The 18,993-nt window shown below is 40.9% G+C and overlaps 1 protein-coding gene and 2 long non-coding RNA genes across 5 annotated transcripts; 1 reads left to right on the plus strand and 2 right to left on the minus strand.

Annotated features, from left to right (window-relative positions):
• Positions 1–1,246: 1,246 nt before the first annotated feature.
• On the minus strand, positions 1,247–5,695 carry LOC139542534 (suppressor of cytokine signaling 2-like). 3 transcript variants are annotated; one of them, XM_071348097.1, is made up of 4 exons: positions 5,431–5,695; positions 4,928–5,013; positions 4,355–4,547; positions 1,247–4,012 (listed from the first exon to the last, which is right to left on the minus strand). In XM_071348097.1, exons 3-4 carry the CDS (start codon positions 4,530–4,532, stop codon positions 3,534–3,536), a joined length of 657 nt encoding a protein of 218 aa, XP_071204198.1. In that variant the 5' UTR covers positions 4,533–4,547; positions 4,928–5,013; positions 5,431–5,695; the 3' UTR covers positions 1,247–3,533. The 3 variants fall into 3 exon arrangements, with proteins under 3 accessions (XP_071204198.1, XP_071204196.1, XP_071204197.1); XM_071348095.1 differs by having other exon boundaries at positions 4,355–4,560; positions 5,431–5,694; XM_071348096.1 differs by having other exon boundaries at positions 4,355–5,013.
• Positions 5,696–5,732: 37 nt separating this feature from the next.
• On the plus strand, positions 5,733–17,898 carry LOC139542537 (uncharacterized). The gene is made up of 2 exons (XR_011668514.1): positions 5,733–5,847; positions 17,259–17,898. It is a non-coding gene; the product is annotated as an uncharacterized lncRNA (long non-coding RNA).
• LOC139542536 (uncharacterized) lies at positions 9,602–18,993 on the minus strand. Its single transcript, XR_011668513.1, has 2 exons — positions 18,834–18,993; positions 9,602–10,615 (listed from the first exon to the last, which is right to left on the minus strand). It is a non-coding gene; the product is annotated as an uncharacterized lncRNA (long non-coding RNA).

Raw genomic sequence — 18,993 nt, forward strand, 5'->3', positions numbered from 1 at the left:
CTTCAGACGGGCCTGGACATGTACTGGCTTAAGCAGGGGGACACGTCTGGCACTGCAGGATTTGAGTCCCTGGCGGCGTAGTGTGTTACTGATGGTAGGCTTTGTTACTTTGGTCCCAGCTCTCTGCAGGTCATTCACTAGGTCCCCCCGTGTGGTTCTGGGATTTTTGCTCACCGTTCTTGTGATCATTTTGACCCCACGGGGTGAGATCTTGCGTGGAGCCCCAGATCGAGGGAGATTATCAGTGGTCTTGTATGTCTTCCATTTCCTAATAATTGCTCCCACAGTTGATTTCTTCAAACCAAGCTGCTTACCTATTGCAGATTCAGTCTTCCCAGCCTGGTGCAGGTCTACAATTTTGTTTCTGGTGTCCTTTGACAGCTCTTTGGTCTTGGCCATAGTGGAGTTTGGAGTGTGACTGTTTGAGGTTGTGGACAGGTGTCTTTTATACTGATAACAAGTTCAAACAGGTGCCATTAATACAGGTAACGAGTGGAGGACAGAGGAGCCTCTTAAAGAAGAAGTTACAGGTCTGTGAGAGCCAGAAATCTTGCTTGTTTGTAGGTGACCAAATACTTATTTTCCACCATAATTTGCAAATAAATTCATTAAAAATCCTACAATGTGATTTTCTGGATTTTTTTTTCTCATTTTGTCTGTCATAGTTGAAGTGTACCTATGGTGAAAATTACAGGCCTCTCTCATCTTTTTAAGTGGGAGAACTTGCACAATTGGTGGCTGACTAAATACTTTTTTGCCCCACTGTACATGCAGTATCTACCTCGTACCCCTGCACATCAACTCAGTACTGGTACCCCGTGAATATAGCCAAGTTATCGTTACTCATTGTGTATTTATTCCTTGTGTTATTATTTTTCTGTTATTTCTATATTTTTCTCTCTACATTGTTGGGAAGGGCCTGTTAGTCCACACCTGTTTATGAAGCATGTGACAAATAAAATTTTATTTGATTTTGAGGGGATGGAGAAAGTAAAGAGCAATCATATTTGGCACTGAGTAAGTTTGTCCTAATGTAAGACCTCAACTCATGTTGGTGCTGGGGAGATGAAATCATCTTTTTACTTGTGGGTCTAGGTAAACCTAAATTAATTCAATACATGGACATTTACTATACATGGACTTGTTGCTCTGCAGTTTTTGCTGCGATTTGAACCTAGAATAATGTGATTATTTGGGCAGTTCTAAAGAGCACTTCTACACCAGAGTAAGAGGATGAACTCTGAAGAAACATTTATATTTGTGTTTATTCAATCTACAGTAAAAAGGTCATAAATGTATTTTCATTAATCATACCCACTATTTCAATAATTTACAGAACAGTACGTTAAGTTCAAGGTCAGGGTCCTCTAAGGAAGTCCCTTACTGGGAAGTAAGCGGTAGATAAGAATATGTAATAAAAATAACTGTAATAAAGATGTCTATTGAGACAGAAACAGAAGCCATGAATGAATATGGCAAATTATTATGAAAAGTGATTGTTCAAAATTGTCTTATCCCGCACCCTGTCTTTCTCTGTCTGTCCATCTCTCTACCACTCTCTCTGTAGTTGGGGCTTTGAGTGATAATCATCTGGGGGTGAGTTGTGGTTGCAGCAGCCTTCAGGAATCCTTATTCCAGGAATGGTGAGTCATTCAATGGGCTCAACAAAAAACGACACACTCAGACACACACACACACCTCTGCATTAGTGAGATATCATATTACTACAGCATAAGCCCCAACCTTTGCTGTGCACACTTGCAGTATCTCTCTGTAATGACGTAAGCTGGGAGTGGGGAGATTGTTTTTGTACAATAATCAATGAATGTCCATGTTGAAATTAAAAGAAACACTGGAGAACCTTCACCAGAGAACCTATGGGTGAACATGGGGTCAAACAGAAACAGGCTTAATCATTCTGGGAAAGGTAAAAGAGGGCTTACAAGTGCAGAACCCTCCCCCCCTCCCATCACACACACACACACACTATTGTCTGTAGTTTCTATGGTTTCCTCAAAGAGCACTGCATTTTTCCCTGTCTTTACTTTCCTAGAAGGAGCGGTGAGCTGAAGCTGAGCAAACCAGGTCAAGGGATTAATCAAAATACTGTCATAATGCACCTTTGCTATTCTGAATCATTCTCAAGAGGCAGATACAGGGACAGCTATAAAATAGGCAGTTATAAAAGATCACATTTGTATTACAAAATGGTTTATCTAAAAACATGTAATTCCTCTGTGGCAAAATAAATAGATGAGGCTTATATTTGATTTTCACATTTAAAAAGCAGAACATTTCATGGAAACACAAATAATGGTCCATTAATTTTGCATATCTTCTATGTTCATTTGGGTTTATTGTAGCCTCCCATAGGAGGCTTATAGTAACTAAAATGTTCTGGAACGTATTCAGTCTAATGACTAAAAACAACAATTCTATATTTAATCATATTCCCTCAAGTCCAAAATTATAAACAAACAGAGAGAGTGATTTTTTTTTAAGCAATACAAGATTTTAATGCTCCCTGTTAAACAACTTAACCAAAGTATAACCACAAAAAAAGAGAAAACATGCCACACTCTCTCGCATTGCATTCTTATATTGTCTCAATTGGCCAATTCCCCCGACTTTGAGACATAGATCAGTGATCATCATAAAAAAGAACAACAATATTAATGGAGTTAATTTGGCTACTGTCACACATGAAAACATATCAATGTCAAATCCAAATAGCTCTGCAAAATGGTCGCAAATAAACCATGATAGAAAGCACACTCTCATTTATACATAAGGCAGTGTTGAAGGATATGAGGAAGCTTCACAAGCAGGATTTTGCTGTTTTTTATTGTGTTATTCCTCAGTTCAAGAGATGGTTATTTCAGCATCTCAAAGATCTATAAGGAAACCTAAGTTGGACCTGAAATTGATTACCACAATGACAGTCTTTAAAAAAACAAAAAGTTAGTGAGATCAGCTGAAACTACACAACCTTGATAATGACCAAGTTACACTCCAGGATTCAGAAAAATAGGAATGGATAGGACACTCAGATCAGCCACCTTTGCAGCAAGACTATGGTTCGGTAATCTTCATGATTCATATTAATCAAAAATCCCCCACAATAAAAGCCATGGTATGAGGTGAAATAGTGTATTGTGTTTTTAATGAATGTGGTCCATTTCTAATGCAATAATATTTCTTCAATACGGTTTATATAACAATAACAAAGCTCTTATCTATTTTCTTTTGTATGTTATTTTTTCAGCATTCCATTTCAGTAATCTCAATTGTTGATTGAGTTTAACTAACCTAAGGTGGTGATATTTCAGGAAATAATAATATACCCCAAGTAGGTACATTTTGCCACTGATATCTGTAAAGAAGTCTGCTAAATTGTAATCTGGGAACCAGCTTGTATACAGCTGATGAGGTGTGGGGGGAAGCCCATTTTCAGCACTATATTAGGACATTGATCGAAATTGTCAGATTTAACAGTACAATTCAGGAGTATCAAAAAATCAGATTAACATTTCCTACAACACAAAAGGGTATTCCAGCAAAAAGTCCTGTAGCCGCCTAGGCAAGGGTAAGTCCTGGTGACAGCGAGAATGCTGGTTGATAGTGATGCGGCAAAGGTGCTGGAGACTAGGGGAGACTTTATGGAGGGGCCGGGTGAGTTTGAGCTGCAGAGTTTTCTCTGTAGGGGCCGAAGGGTTACCCCCCCTTGTGTCATTTTGAGTGGCCAGATGCTTGTAAGTCAGGGCATAGTGCTGCACCAGATCTACAGCACCCTCAAACCTCCGCAGTCGTGGCCGTGCCACAATTACAGAGTCGAAGCCAAACATGCTAGTGGCGTGCTCTATACGGAGGTGTGTGGGGCCAAGGCTGGTCTTCACAGACAGGGTGAGGAGGTAGCCCTGGTAGGAGCTGTCCCGCAAAAGGAAAGTCCCCTCTGGAGCATCAATCAGAACCTGCTTAGCCTGAGCAGCTGTCAGGGGGCCCCAGTACCAGCCTGCAAAACACACAGAGGGGAGCATGAGCAAGAGGGAGAGGGACATGCAGCTGGAAATATTAGATGCATAAGTGTGCAATACGTTTAGTCTGTCAAACATTCTTTACATAATGTCATCTGAATTTAAATGTTAGGCTACATTCATGTCAGATATAGACAGATATAAAGTTTGAATAGTGAAAAAAAAAATGTAACATGACATTTCAATCGGCTGTAGGTCTAATGCAATATGGTTGTTGTCTGAGCATTCTAACGAGACAGAAAATGTCTCATTAGTCAGACAGCTGACTGAAATAGTCCATAAATCGAAATGTAGGCCTACAATAACGAAAATATGCTAACCTGACTCCTGAAGGTGAGACATGGCTCTTTGCAACCGTGCTGCATCCTCTCTTGACTCAATTCGACGTGGCTCCAGCTCGCTGTCCTTTAGCCGGACTGCATTGAGGGATTTGTCGGGGGCACTGGTCGGAATAATCATTGGGCCTGAAGGCGATGGTACACCGGAGGATTTGGGCATCCGATGGTTCTCAATCTGTTTTAGACACCTAGTATGTATCCCATCCAAAGTCTTAAAAAATCAACTAAAGCTCACACATACAAATTGATAGGAGCCTAATCAGTTCTATAAAAATGATTTAAAGAATTTCCATTTCCAAAAGCCAGACACTCTGACGCCTAGCCCTATAAATTAACCTGTGTTAGCATCACTCCATGATTTGAATAATTTGCTGTGTTGAATAGCCTATGCGTCCTACATGTGTCCAAATAATTCCACTCACTACATTAACTATTATGGTCGTTTGTCAAATCTTAATGGAAAATACAGTATGTCTTAGACTAAAGTTGTAGGCTCACATCTAGGCCTATAATTATTTTTATAAAATCGGCTTTTGAAATGGGGCTATAACTCACCTTTACGAGCCTAAGTGCGTTCTTGGAATCCCCAGAGGTCTAACCCTTGAAATAGCCTTTTCAGAAGATCTTCTGCAGCCTAACTCCTAGAACCAAATTACACTAATTAGGAATATTTCACGTTTTTCACAGTTTATTTAAATGTTTCACCATTCTACATGAAAGTGGTCTAGTTTGCGCAACGGTAGTCTGGATACATCCTATAGCCAAACATAGACTTCATCGCCGATAGCCAATATAGAACATGCAATGAGATTCAGTAGCCTACTACTTAAGAATATGTTGAGTAAAGTGTGATGTGATTGGATTAAAAAATGATTAATAGCCTAAATGCTGCGAACAAAATATGATGCCGAATCTCTCGACACGTCTTCTTGGCGCATAAACCACTTTTTGGCATAGAAACCGCATTACAATTAGGCTTCTCCTGTATTGGAGACCATACATTCAATAACGCAGAACATATATATATATTGGCTGCTGCAACTAATCATTCATTTTACCTGCACTGGTTAAACAGTTAATGTCCTCAGCAATTCAAACTGAAGCCTTGAGTCACACAGCGCAACGAAAGATCTGGAGCACTTGTTTGGTATCCTGCATGATGTATGATATTTTCAGGAATATATTCAACAAACAATCCACAATATGTCACGAGCTGCCCTCTAAATGCACGACCTGGCAGTCTATCAGTGTGTACTCTTTACCAGTCTAGGGTCTGGGCACTGAGTTTTTTCGGTTTACAATGTTTCCTTTCCTAGTTTTCCTTGTTGACGGAGCGCTCGTCTTTCCAGGAACATTCCCAGAAAGAGGGGTCACGTGTGCATGATATGGTCTCCGTTCCACCAATCCATGGCCCAAACGATGAAGTCACCCACAGCCAAAGAGGGAGCGGAAAGCCGTCTAAGGTCCACTGAAAGGTGCATTCCGTAAAATGTCCGATACGACTTTACATTATAGCTCGGAATAGTGATAATAACATGGTAAAAATGCATAGCCTATTTACTTATAATTACCTATTAATGAAAACATGAATTTCAGTAGGCTATAATTATATTCTTATTTCATGGAAATAAATACACCATACAGCTAACTGCCAAAATAATGGAAACACCAACATAAAGTGTCTTAATAGGTGGTTGTGCCACCAGAACAGCTTCAATGCGCCTTGGCATAAATTCTACAAGTGTCTGGAACTCTATCGAAAGGATGCGACACCATTCTTTCACGAGAAATGCCATAATTTGGTGTTTTGTTGATGGTGGTGGAAAACATTGTCTCGGGACAGAATCTCCCATAAGTGGTCAATTGGGTTGAGATGTGGTGACTTAGATGGCCACGGCATATGGTTTACATAGTTTTCATGCTCATCAATCAAACCATTCAGTGACCACTCGTGCCCTGTGGATGGGGGTATTGTCATCCACTCCCATCAGGATAGAAAGATGCACCATACAGTAGGCTGAAGGTGATCACTAGAATGGCTGTGTATTTACTAGCGTTTACCTTGCCCTCTAAGCGGTTGAGTAAACCTAAACCATGCCAGGAAAATGCACCCCACCACCATAACCGAGCCGCCAGAACCCTCATTTACTCAAGTGTTTCCATTATTTTGTCAGTTAGCCTACCTGTACTGTGTGCTTGTATAGACGATAAACAATACCACTTGGAATTGGTTTATACCTAAATCAAATAAAAGTTTATTGGTCGCGTACACTGTTTAGCAGATGTTATAGCGGGTGCAGCGAAATGCTTATGTTACTGGCTCCTAACAATGCAGTAAAATGTAAATCAAGTAGGCATACACAAATAATAATAATAACAAAAACAATATTTCATAGCCTACCTTATTTGAGGATGAGGGTTGGCAAATGATCCTTACCATTATTCTTTGTTACACAATTATCTGTTACAAAATCCTCTTGTTCTTGCATACTTTATTTTTTCTATAGCCTTAATCAGACATTCTTATGAAACATTTACATGAATTGCATATTTTCAGGCCAAATTCAAGCAACGTTGGCGTGGATTTTAATGTAGGCATATGTACAGTCAAATCTGTGCATAATATATATACATATAAACCAGGCCCCTAGGTGCGCACTCTGTAGTCTGATACTGCTGTCAGACTACAACCTATCCCGCAAACGAAAATCCACAGTCAAGCCATTCGCGCTGTAGAGTTTGCGTCCGCGCATGCACTGCACATTATGGTATCACGCGGAATATGCTTGACCGGGAGAGAAGCTCTGATCTCTGAACCTCTTCTAAACAGATTGTGTCGGCAGTGAATTGTGTGATGATGATGTGATATATTTATATCCAGTAACGTCATTCATTGTATGGACTTTGTTGACACTTTTTCTCGTTTCAATTCGGTATCAACACGCATCTCACGCGGAAACACATGCCTCCCAGGCGGTAGTTCGGTTAAACCCTTTTCAGTGATTGAGACTCCACATACAGCAACTATGATTGCATTTGGATGTCAAGAAATAGGCCAGAAATACAGACTTGCAGCAAAGAAATATCTAAACTTATAAAGGCACTGATGAAAGCCATGATTGGATTTTATAATAATTATAACCTATTGTCAAATATGATCATGTCAAATATTTCAATGGTTATGATTTTAATTGAAGAGCTAATTCATTACTGGGTTAGTTTAATCCGTAACACATGACACCCAGTGTCATAACATAACATGATACATAACATGTTAAGACACAGTCATAACCATGTCATAATATGTCAATACATCTGACATAACACTGTCATGACACATACTGCATATTTATACCTATTGTGACATATATTGCGTTATTTTATGGCTGGTTATGACACCTACATAAGTGTCAAAGCCCACAAAACCTACCACACAAGGCAAAACATTCCATTACACCATAGCCTACATTGTTATGTTTTTTTTATTTTTATGACCATATTAAATTATCATTGTAATTGCGCAGACATTGATGTCAGACATGCACATACCCCAATGCTCTGCTGCTGATGGCTGGGATGAATGCAGGAGCAGATTTCAGGAGTAGGACCAGACACCCTATTTTTGACTGATGACTGATATAAGGGAATGTACGTGATAGGCCGATCTGGCTTATATGATTATGATGGTCATAATGCTTCTTGACAGTGTCATAAAGTGTATATTTTTTGGTCCAAGTAAAATGACAAAGGATGGTCAAAATGCCTTCAGGACAGTGTCATAAAGTGTATTTTCTACAAGTTATTTAAAATATGATGAAAAAACATGACTGTAAAGAATTCATTACAACAACAACAAAGGATTTTAAAAACAAAGTTTAAAACGGAAGGAAACTTCTTGGCAGGGAATTTTTTTTGTTGAATAAATTTGGGGTTTGACACTCTTATATACAGTTGAATTTGGAAGTTTACATACACCTTAGCCAAATACATTTAAACTCAGTTTTTCACAATTCCTAACATTTAATCTTAGTAAAAATTCCCTGTCTTAGGTCAGTTAGGATCACCACTTTATTTTAAGAATGTGAAATGTCAGAATAATAGTAGAGAGAATGATTTATTTCAGCTTTTATTTTTTTCATCACATTCCCAGTGGGTCAGAAGTTTACATACACTCAATTAGTATTTGGTAGCATTGCCTTTAAATTGTTTAACTTGGGTCAAACGTTTCAGGTAGCCTTCCACAACCTTCCCACAATACATTGGGTGAATTCTGGCCCATTCCTCCTGACAGAGCTGGTGTAACTGAGTCAGGTTAGTAGGCCTCCTTGCTCTCACACGCTTTTTTCAGTTCTGCCCACAAATGTTCTATGCGATTGAGGTCAGGGCTTTGTGATGGCCACTCCAATACCTTGACTTTCTTGTCCTTAAGCCATTTTGCCACAACTTTGGAAGTATGCTTGGGGTCATTGTTCATTTGGAAGACCCATTTGCGACCAAGCTTTAACTTCCTGACTGATGTCTTGAGATGTTGCTTCAATATATCCACATCATTTTCCTGCCTCATGATGCCATGTATTTTGTGAAGTGCACCAGTCCCTCCTGCAGCAAAGCACCCCCACAACATGATGCTGCCACCCTCGTTCTTCACGGTTGGGATGGTGTTCTTCGGCTTGCAAGCATCCCCCTTTTTCCTCCAAACATAACGATGGTCATTATGGCCAAACAGTTCTATTTTTGTTTCATCAGACCAGAGGACATTTCTCCAAAAAGTACGATCTTTGTCCCCATGTGCAGTTGCAAACCGTAGTCTGGCTTTTTATGGCGGTTTTGGAGCAGTGGCTTCTTCCTTGCTGAGCGGCCTTTCAGGTTACATTGATATAGGACTCATTTAACTTGTTTTACTGTGGATACTTTTCAAGCAAAGAGGCACTGAGTTTGAAGGTTGGCCTTTAAATACATCCACAGGTAGACCTCCAATTGACTGAAATGATGTCAATTAGCCTATCAGAAGCTTCTAAAGCAATGACATCATTTTCTGGAATTTTCCAAGCTGTTTAAAGGCACTGTCAACTTAGTGTATGTAAACTTCTGACCCACTGGAATTGTGATTAAGTGAAATAATCTGTCTGTAAATAATTGTTGGGGAAATTACTTGTGTCATGCACACAGTAGATGTCCTAATCGACTTGCCAAAACTATAGTTTGTTTAACAAGAAATTTGTAGAGTGGTTGAAAAACGAGTTTTAATGACTCCAACCTAAGTGTATGTAAACCGACTTCAACTGTAAGTGTCATAACCAGCCATAAAATAACACAATATATATCACAACAGGTGTAAATATATGGGTCATGACAGTGATATGACCATGTTATGACAAGTTATGTCAGCTGTTATGACATATGACATGGTTATGACACTGGGTGTCAAGTAAAGTGTTACCGTTTCGTCTCATATTCCATAATATATATCCCATATTGGAGACTAAATGAAAGTTTAACATACTGTTTCAAATATGTAATATTTTGAAAATACACATCGCATACGTAATAATGTAATTTATCCCATATTGGAGACTCAATTAAATAACTTTTTCATATATTTAGTCAGTAAACTCAATGTATTTATGTCATACACCTTCTTCTCAATCAATTAAATGTATTTTACAAAGCCCTTTTTACATCAGCAGTTGTCACAAAGTGCTTGTACAGATACCCAGCCTAAAACCCCAAAGAGCAAGTAATGCTGATACAGAAGCACAGTGACAAGGAAAAACACCCTAGAAAGGCAGGAAGCTAAGAAGAAACCTAGAAAGGAACCAAGCTCAGAGGGGTAGACAGTCCTCTTCTGACTGTGCCGGGTGGAGATTATCAGAGTACATGGCCATTAATGCCAGATCATTTTACAAGATGTTCATACATGACCAGCAGGTTCAAATAATAATATCAGTGGTTATAAAGGGTGCAACAGGTTAGCACCTCGGGAGTAAATGTCAGTTGGCTTTTAATAGCCAATCATTCAGAGGTCGAGACAGCAGGTGTGGTAGAGAGAGCGAGAGAGAGAAAGAAGGTCGAAACAGCAGGTCCGGGACAAGATAGCACGTCTGGTGAACAGGTCAGGGTTCCATAGCCACAGGCAAAACAGCAGATCTGGATCAGTAGCATGACCAGATGGACTGGGTCCAGCCAGGAGTCATCAGGCCAGGTAATCCCGAGGCATGGTCCTAAGTCTCAGGTCCTCCTCAGCTAGAGAGAGAGAGATGGGAGAATTAGGAGGAGCATATTTAAGTTCACACAGGACACCAGATAAGACAGGAGAATTTCACCACATAGAACAGACTGACCCTAGTCCCCCGGCACATAGACTATTGCAGCCTAGATACTGGAGGCTGAGACGGGGGGGTCGGGGACACTGTGGCCCCGTCCGACGATACCTACGGACATGGTCAACCAGGCAGGATATAACCCCACCCACTTTGCCAAAGCACAGCCCCCACACCACTAGAGGGATATCAACAGACTACCAACTTACTACCCTGAGAAAAAGCTGAGTATAGCCCACGAATATCTCCTCCACCGCACAAGCCCAAGGGGGTGAAAAATCAGACAGGAAGATCACCCCAGTGACTCAACCCACTCAAGTGACACACCCCTCCTAGGGATGGCATGGAAGAGCACTAGGGTCAGAGGCAGAGAATCCTAGTAGAGAGAGGGGAGCCGGCCAGGCAGAGACAGCAAGGGCGGTTCATCTCTCCAGTGCCTTGCTGTTCCCCTTCGCACCCCTGGGCCAGACTACACTCAATCATAGGACTTACTGAAGAGATGAGTCTTCAGTAAAGACTTAAAGGTCGAGACAGAGTATGCATCTCTGACATGGATAGGCAGACCATTCCATAAAAAATTTGCTCCACGGGAGAAAGCCCTGGCTCCAGTTGTTTGCTTAGAAATTCTAGGAACAATTAAGAGGCCTGCGTCCTATGACGGTAGCGTACATGTAGGTATGTACGGCAGGACCAAATCGGAGAGATAGGTAGGAGCAAGTCCATGTATTGCTTTGTAAGTTAGCAGTAACACCTTGAAATCAGCCCTATCCTTAACAGGAAGCCAGTGTAGAGAGGCTAGCACTGGAGTAATATGATCAAATATCTTGGTTTTAGTCAAGATTCTAGCAGCCGTATTTAGCACTAACTGAAGTATATTTAGTGCTTTATCCGGGTAACTGGAGAGTAGAGCATTGCAGTATTGTAATCTAGAAGTAACAAAAGCATGGATTAGCTTTTCTGCATCATTTTTGGACAAAAAAAATAATCATATTTTTGCAATATTATGAAGATGGGAAAAAAGCAGTCCTTGAAACAGTCTTGATATGTTCGTCAAATGAGAGATCAGGGTCCAGAGTAATGCCGAGGTCCTTCACAGTTTCATTTGAGATGACTTTACAACCATCAAGATTAATTGTCAGATCAAACAGCATATATCTTTGTTTTTGGGACCTAGAACTAGCATATCTGTTTTGTCTGAGTTTAAAAGTAAAACGTTTGCCACCATCCACTTCCTTATGTCTGAAACACAGGCTTCCAGGGTAGGCAATTTGGGGACTTTACCATGTTTAATCGAAATGTACAGCTGTGTGGCGTCCGCAAAGCAGTGAAAGTATACATTGTGTTTCCGAAAGACATCACCAAGAGGTAGAATATATACTGAAAACAATAGTAGTCCTAAAACGGAACCTTGAGGAACACCAAAACGTACAATTGATTTGTCAGAGGACAAACCATCCACAGAGACAAACTGATATCTTTCCGACAGATAAGATCTAAACCAGGCAAGAACCTGTCCATGTAGACCAATTCGGGTTTCCAATCTCTCCAAAAGAATTTCGTGATCGATAGTGTCAAAGGCAGCACTAAGGTCTAGGAGCACAAGGACAAATGCAGAGCCTTGGTCTGATGTCATTAAAAGGTACTTTACCACATTCACAAGTGCAGTCTTAGGACTACGATGGGGTCTAAAACCAGAGTGGAGCATTTCGTATACATTATTTTGTCTTCAGGAAGAGTTGCTGCGCAACAGCTTTTGCCCCAAAGAATTCTGGGTCAAGGTTAGTCTTTTTTCAGGAGAGGCTTTATTAGTTGCCACTTTTAGTGAGTTTGGTACAAATATGGAGGATAGGGAGCCGTTGATTGTTCAACATGGGAGGGCCAAGCACAGGAAGTAGCTCTTTCAGTAGTTTGGTCTGAATAGGGTCTAGTAGGCAGCTGGAAGGTTTAGAGGCAACTACTATTTTCGTGAATGTTTCGAGAGATACAGGATTAAAAAACTTGTGTATCCATTGATCTTAGGTCCTGGCAGTTCTTTGCAGAGTCAGGACAACTGAGTTTTGGAGAAATACGCAGATTCAAAGAGGAGTCCGTAATTTGCTTTATGAAGATCATGATCTTTTCGTTGAAAAAGTTAATGAATTCATCACTGCTGAAGTGAAGGCCATCCTCTCTTGGGGAAGGCTGCTTTTTAGTTAGCTTTGCGACAATATCAAAAATAAATGTGGGTTGTCCAATAATTTATAGTGCGGCTTTTGCTAAGCCTTGGTTGGGGTCTGAGCAGATTATTTGTTGCGATTGTAAACATAATAAAATGGTGGTCCGATAGTCCAGGATTATGAGGAAAAACATTTTGATCCACAATATTTATTCTACGGGACAGAACTAGATCTAGGGTATGACTGTGACAATGGGCAGGTCCGGAGACATGTTTGACAAAACCCACTGAGTCGATGATGCCTCCAAAAGCCTTTTGGAGTGGGTCTGTGGACTTCTCCATGTAAATATTTAAGTCACAAAAATGTGAATATTATCAGCCATGACTTCAAGGCCTGATAGGAATTCAAGAAACTTAGTGAGGAATGCTGTACACGGCTCAGGCCTGTAAACAGTAGCTATAAAAATTGCTTGGGTAGGCTGCATAGATTTCCTGACCTAGAAGCTCAAAATATATATACATTTTAGACATTTCCTGTAAAAAATGTTAGCAACACCTCCGCCTTTGCAGGAGGTGCGGCGAATATAGTCACTAGTGTAACCTGGAGGAGGGGCCTCATTTAACTCAGTAAATTAATCAGGCTTAAGCCATGTTTCAGTCAGACCAATCACATCAAAGTTTTGATCAGTGATTAGTTCATTGACTATGACTGCCTTGGAAGTGAGGGATATAACATTAAGGAGTTCTATTTTGAGTTGTGATGTATTATCACAGTCTCTTTAAAAAAATGACAGGGATGGAGGTCTTTATTCCAGTGAGATTGCTAAAGCGAACACCGCCATGTTTACATTTCCCAGATTTTTCCTGCTGCCTGGCCTGCACCCTATCTCATTGTGGAGCTAGATGAGTTAGAACCCTGTCTATGTTGATAGATAAGATGAGAGCACCCCTTCAGCTAGGATGGAGTCCATCACCCCTCATAGGCCAGGCTTGGTCCTGTTAGTGGTTGAGTCCCAGAAAGAGGGCCAATTATCTACAAATTCTATCTTTTGGGAGGGGCAGAAAACATTTTACAACCAGCGATTAAGTTGTGAGACTCTGCTGTAGAGCTCATCACTCCCCCTAACTGGGAAGGGGGCCAGAGACAATTACTTGATGCCGACACATCTTCCTAGCTAATTTACAAGCTAAAGCTATGTTGCGCTTGGTGACCTCTGACAGTTTCATCCTAACATTGTTGGTGCTGACGTGGATAACAATATCCCTATACTCGCCAATTTTTGCCTTAGCCAGCACCATCTTCAGATTAGCCTTTACGTCAGTAGCACCTGCCCCCTGGTAAACAGTGTATGATCGCTGGATGATTGTTTTTCAGTCTAATATTGCAGGGAAAAATATTGCGGGTGTGAATAAAGTCATGTTCTTTTGCCTCACTTTTTAAAGGACGTTACTGGAATAAGCATATCACGTCATCACACAATTCACTGGTGACAATAAAACTGTTTAGAAGAGGTTCAGAGATCAGAGCTTCTCTCCCTGTCAAGCATATTCCAGTGTGATACCATAATGTGCAGGGTGTGCGCAAATACAAATTCTACAGCATGGATTGCTTGACCACTGATTATGAGGAGGGAGGGGGACAGCATTAAACCAGGTGTGGCTCCTGGACTCTACTAGACCAAAGGATTGTAAAAACCAGGTAAAACCAATGATTTCCAGTGCCTTTGGAAAGTATTCAGACCCCTTGACTTTTTCCACATTTTATTGCGTTACAGCCTTATTCTAAAATGTATTGAATATTTGTTTTTCCTCAGCAATCTACACACAATAACAAAGCAAAAACAAGTTTTTCGATTATTTTGTAAAAAATACAGAAATACCTTATTTACATAAGTTTTCAGACCCTTTGCTATGAGACTCGAAATTGAGTTCAGGTGCATCCTGTTTCCATTGATCATCCTTGAGATATTTCTACAACTTGATTGGAGTCCACCTGTGGTAAATTCAATTGATTGGTTTGGATAGGTACACACCTGTCTATATAAGGTCCCATGTCAGAGCAAAAACCAAGCCATGAGGTTGAAGGAATTGTCCGTAGAGCTCCGTTTCAGGATTGTGTCGAGGCACAGATCTAGAGCTGGCCGCCCGGCAAAACTGAGCAATCGGGGGAGAAGGGCCTTAGTCAGGTGGTGAACAAGAACCCGATGGTCACTCCGTCAGAGCTCTAGAGTTCCTCTGTGGAGGTGGGAGAAGCTTCCAGAAGGACAACCATCTCTGCAGCACAGTCAGGCCTTTATGGTGGAGTGGCCAGATGGAAGCCACTTCTCAGTAAAAGGCATGACAGCCTGATTGGAGTTTTCCAAAAGGCACCTAAAGACTCTCAGACCTTGAGAAGCAAGATGCTCTGGTCTGATGAAACCAAGAATGAACTCTTTGGCCTGAATGCCAAGCATCACGTCTGGAGGGAACTGGCACCATCCCTATGGTGAAGCATGCTGGTGTCAGCATCATGCTGTGGGGGTGTTTTTCAGCGGCATGGACTGGGAGACTAGTCAGGACCGAGGCAAAGATGAACAGAACAAAGTACAGAGAGATCCATGATGAAAACCTGCTCCAGAGTGTCTGACTACTTATGTAAATGTGATATATTTGCAAAAATGATTTTAAAACATCAGTTTTTGCTTTGTCATTATGGGGTATTGTGTCTAGATTGATGAGAGGAAAAAACAATCTAATCAGTTTTAAAATAAGGTTGTAATGTTAAAAAGTGGAAAAAGTTGAGGGGTCTGAATACTTTCCGAATGCACTGTATATATACACTAGATGACTGACAGGGGTGCTGTTCTGAAGCCTCCATGCCTCCATCTCGACACTTCCCCACCATTGTAAAAAATATTTTGGAAGCTATAGAATTGCATTTACTAACGTCTTGTAACGTTCGTCGTATGGAGGAAGAGAGGAGGACCAAGGCGCAGCGTGAAAAGTATCCATTTTAATAGAATACGTTAAACAAACAAACAAAATAACGATAAACGAGAATAACACGAAACGAAACAGTTCTGTCTGGTGCAGATACACAAAGACTGAAAATAACCACCCACAAAACCCAACACAAAACAGGCTACCTAAATATGGTTCCCAATCAGAGACAATGACTAACACCTGCCTCTGATTGAGAAGCATATCAGGCCAAACACAGAAATAGAAAAACATAGATAAACAAACATAGACTGCCCACCCCAACTCACACCCTGACCATACTAAAGACAAAAACAAAGGAAATAAAGGTCAGAACGTGACACGTCTACAATTGTTTTTGCCACATTTATTCTATTACAGACACCTTCATGCACACTTTTGAATTATATTATGAGAGCTAAACATAAAAATACAAATTAAATAAGATATTAAAACCTTTTCCTTAAAGTCTGTTTAAAAAGTATTAATGTTACTGTCCCCACTACAACAAAAAGTACTTTGAAACAATTAAATGAAGTACTGTAGAAATCCATTCATTCCTATGGAGGACTGCTTTTCTGAGACATGCCAATATGGCCGACCAGTGGCTTCAAAGGCTCTCATTGGCCAATACATAGCATCAGAAATCCAGCAATCCAGGCCTTTCTACACTGGCTTCCTGTTAAGATTTCAAGTTTTTTTTTTCAAGGTACGTACCTACGTGTACACTACGGTCACAAGACGCAGGCCTCCTATTGTTCCCAGAATTTCTAAGCAAACAGCTGAAGGTTGGGCTTTCTCCTATAGAGCTCAATTGTTATGGAATGGTCTGCCTATCCATGTGAGAGATACAGACTTGGTCTCAAACTTTAAGTCTTTACTGAAGACTCATCGCTTCAGTAGGTCCTATGATTGAGTGTAGTCTGGCCCAGGGGAGCTAAGGTGAACGGCAAGGCACTGGAGAGACGAACCGCCCCCTCTCTCCACTGGGATTATCTGCCTCTGACCATGTTATGGGGGCTGAGTCACTGGCTTACTAGTACTCTTCCATGCCGTCCCTAGGAGGGGTGCATCACCTGAGTGGGTTGAGTCACTGAGGTGATCTTCCTGTCCGGTTTTGCACCCCTTCGGGCTTGTGCAGTGGAGGAGATCTTTGTGGGCTTTACTCAGCCTTGTTTTAGCGTAGTAAATTGGTGGTCTGTTGTAATCCCTCTAGTGGTGTGGGGGCTATGCCTTGGCAAGGTGGGTGGGGTTGTATCCTGGCTGGTTGGCCCTGTCCGGGGGCATCGTCGGACGGGGCCACAGTGTCCCCCGACCCCCACTGTCTCAGCCTCCTGTATCTATGCTGCAATAGTCTATGTGCCGAGACTCAGTCTGTTATATCTGGTGTAATGTGTGAATTTAAGTATGCTCCCTCTAATTATCTTTCCCTCCCTCTCTCACTCCCTTCCAGGAGAAGCTGAGCCCTAGGAACATGCATCAGGATTACCTGGCCTGATGACTCCTGGCTGTTCCCAATCCACCTGGTCATGCTGCTGCTCCAGTGTCAACTGGTCTGCCTGCGGCTATGGAACCCTGACCTGTTCACCGGATGTGCTACCTTGTCCCAGACCTGCTGTTTTCGACTCTCTCTCTACCACACCGGCTGTCTCGACCTCTGAATGCTTTGAAATGAAAAGCCAACTGACATTTAATCCTGAGATACTGACCTGTTGCAACCACTGTGATTATTGTTTGACCCTGCTTGTAATCTATGAATGTTTGAACATCTTGAAGAACAATCTGGCCTTAATGGCCATGTACTCTTATAATCTCACCCCCAGCACAGCCAGAAGAGGACTGGCCACCCATCAGAGCCTGGTTCCTCTCTAGGTTTCTTCCTAGGTTCCTGCCTTTCTAGGGAGTTTTCCCTAGCCACGTACTGCATTGCTTGCTGTTTTGGGTTTTAAGCTGGGTTTCTGTATAGCACTTGGTGACATTTGCTGATGTTAAAAGGGCTTTATAAATATATTTGATACAGTGCCTTCAGAAAGTATTCACTCGCCTTGACTTTTTCCACATTTGGTTGTGCTATAAAGTGGAATTAAAATGGATTTGTCATTTTATGTCAACCATCTACACAAAATACTCTAATGTCAAAGTGGAAGAAAATGTCTGACATTTTGATTTGATTCATGGAAAATACAACACTAATATATCTTGATTCAATAAGTATTCAACACATGTAGGGCTATGGCGGTCACGAAATTTGGTCAGCCGGTGATTGTCAAGCAAATAACTGTCGGTCTCACGGTAATTTACCGTTAATTAACATTAACACATTTAGCATCTCCTGGCTTCCACATATAGCCTATGCAGACCTTTGGAACATCTACCTTTTAAAAAGTCTAATAAATCCATGTAATATAGCCTACACCTTCACAATAATTCCATTATTTATTTTAGAAGGGTCTAAAGAAGCATGGCATTAAGAAAATGTAGTCTATTTCAGAGGAACAGAATAGGATACTCTGAGTTGTCTTTATGTTAGTTCCTGTTGATGCTATGCCAGATGGCTGTGAGCTACACTAGAATTCAGGGGCATTATTTACAATTGAACAAAGCTGAATCAAATAGAAAGGATCTTTTCTCCAAACGATTTGCGCACATGCGGCTATTCTGTGTTGAGCATTTAACAAAAAAATACAGTTGAAGTCAGAAGTTTACATACACTTAGGTTGGAGTCATTGAAACTTGTTTTTCAACCACTCCACAAATTTCTTGTTAACAAACTATAGTTTTGGCAAGTCGGTTAGGACATCTACTTTGTGCATGACACAAGTCATTTTTCCAACAATTGTTTACAGACAGATTATTTCACTTATAATTCACTGTATTACAATTCCAGTGGGTCAGAAGTTTTACATACACTAAGTTGACTGTGCCTTTAAACAGCTTGGAACAGCTTGGCTTTAAAAGCTTCTGATAGGCTAATTGACATCATTTTAGTCAATTGGAGGTGTACCTGTGGATATATTTCAAGGCCTACCTTCAAACTCACTGCCTCTTTGCAGTGAAAATGAAAAATGAAGCGGAGAAGAAGTCTGTTGTAGAAATTGATAGCCTTTCACACGGGTTCCCACAGTGGGCTGTGACCGTCTTTCTGAGTTTCTGGTTGATTTTCCCATGATGTCAAGCAAAGAGGCATT

The sequence above is a fragment of the Salvelinus alpinus genome, chromosome 17, assembly GCF_045679555.1.
Source record: "Salvelinus alpinus chromosome 17, SLU_Salpinus.1, whole genome shotgun sequence".
NCBI classification, from domain to species: Eukaryota; Metazoa; Chordata; class Actinopteri; order Salmoniformes; family Salmonidae; genus Salvelinus; species Salvelinus alpinus.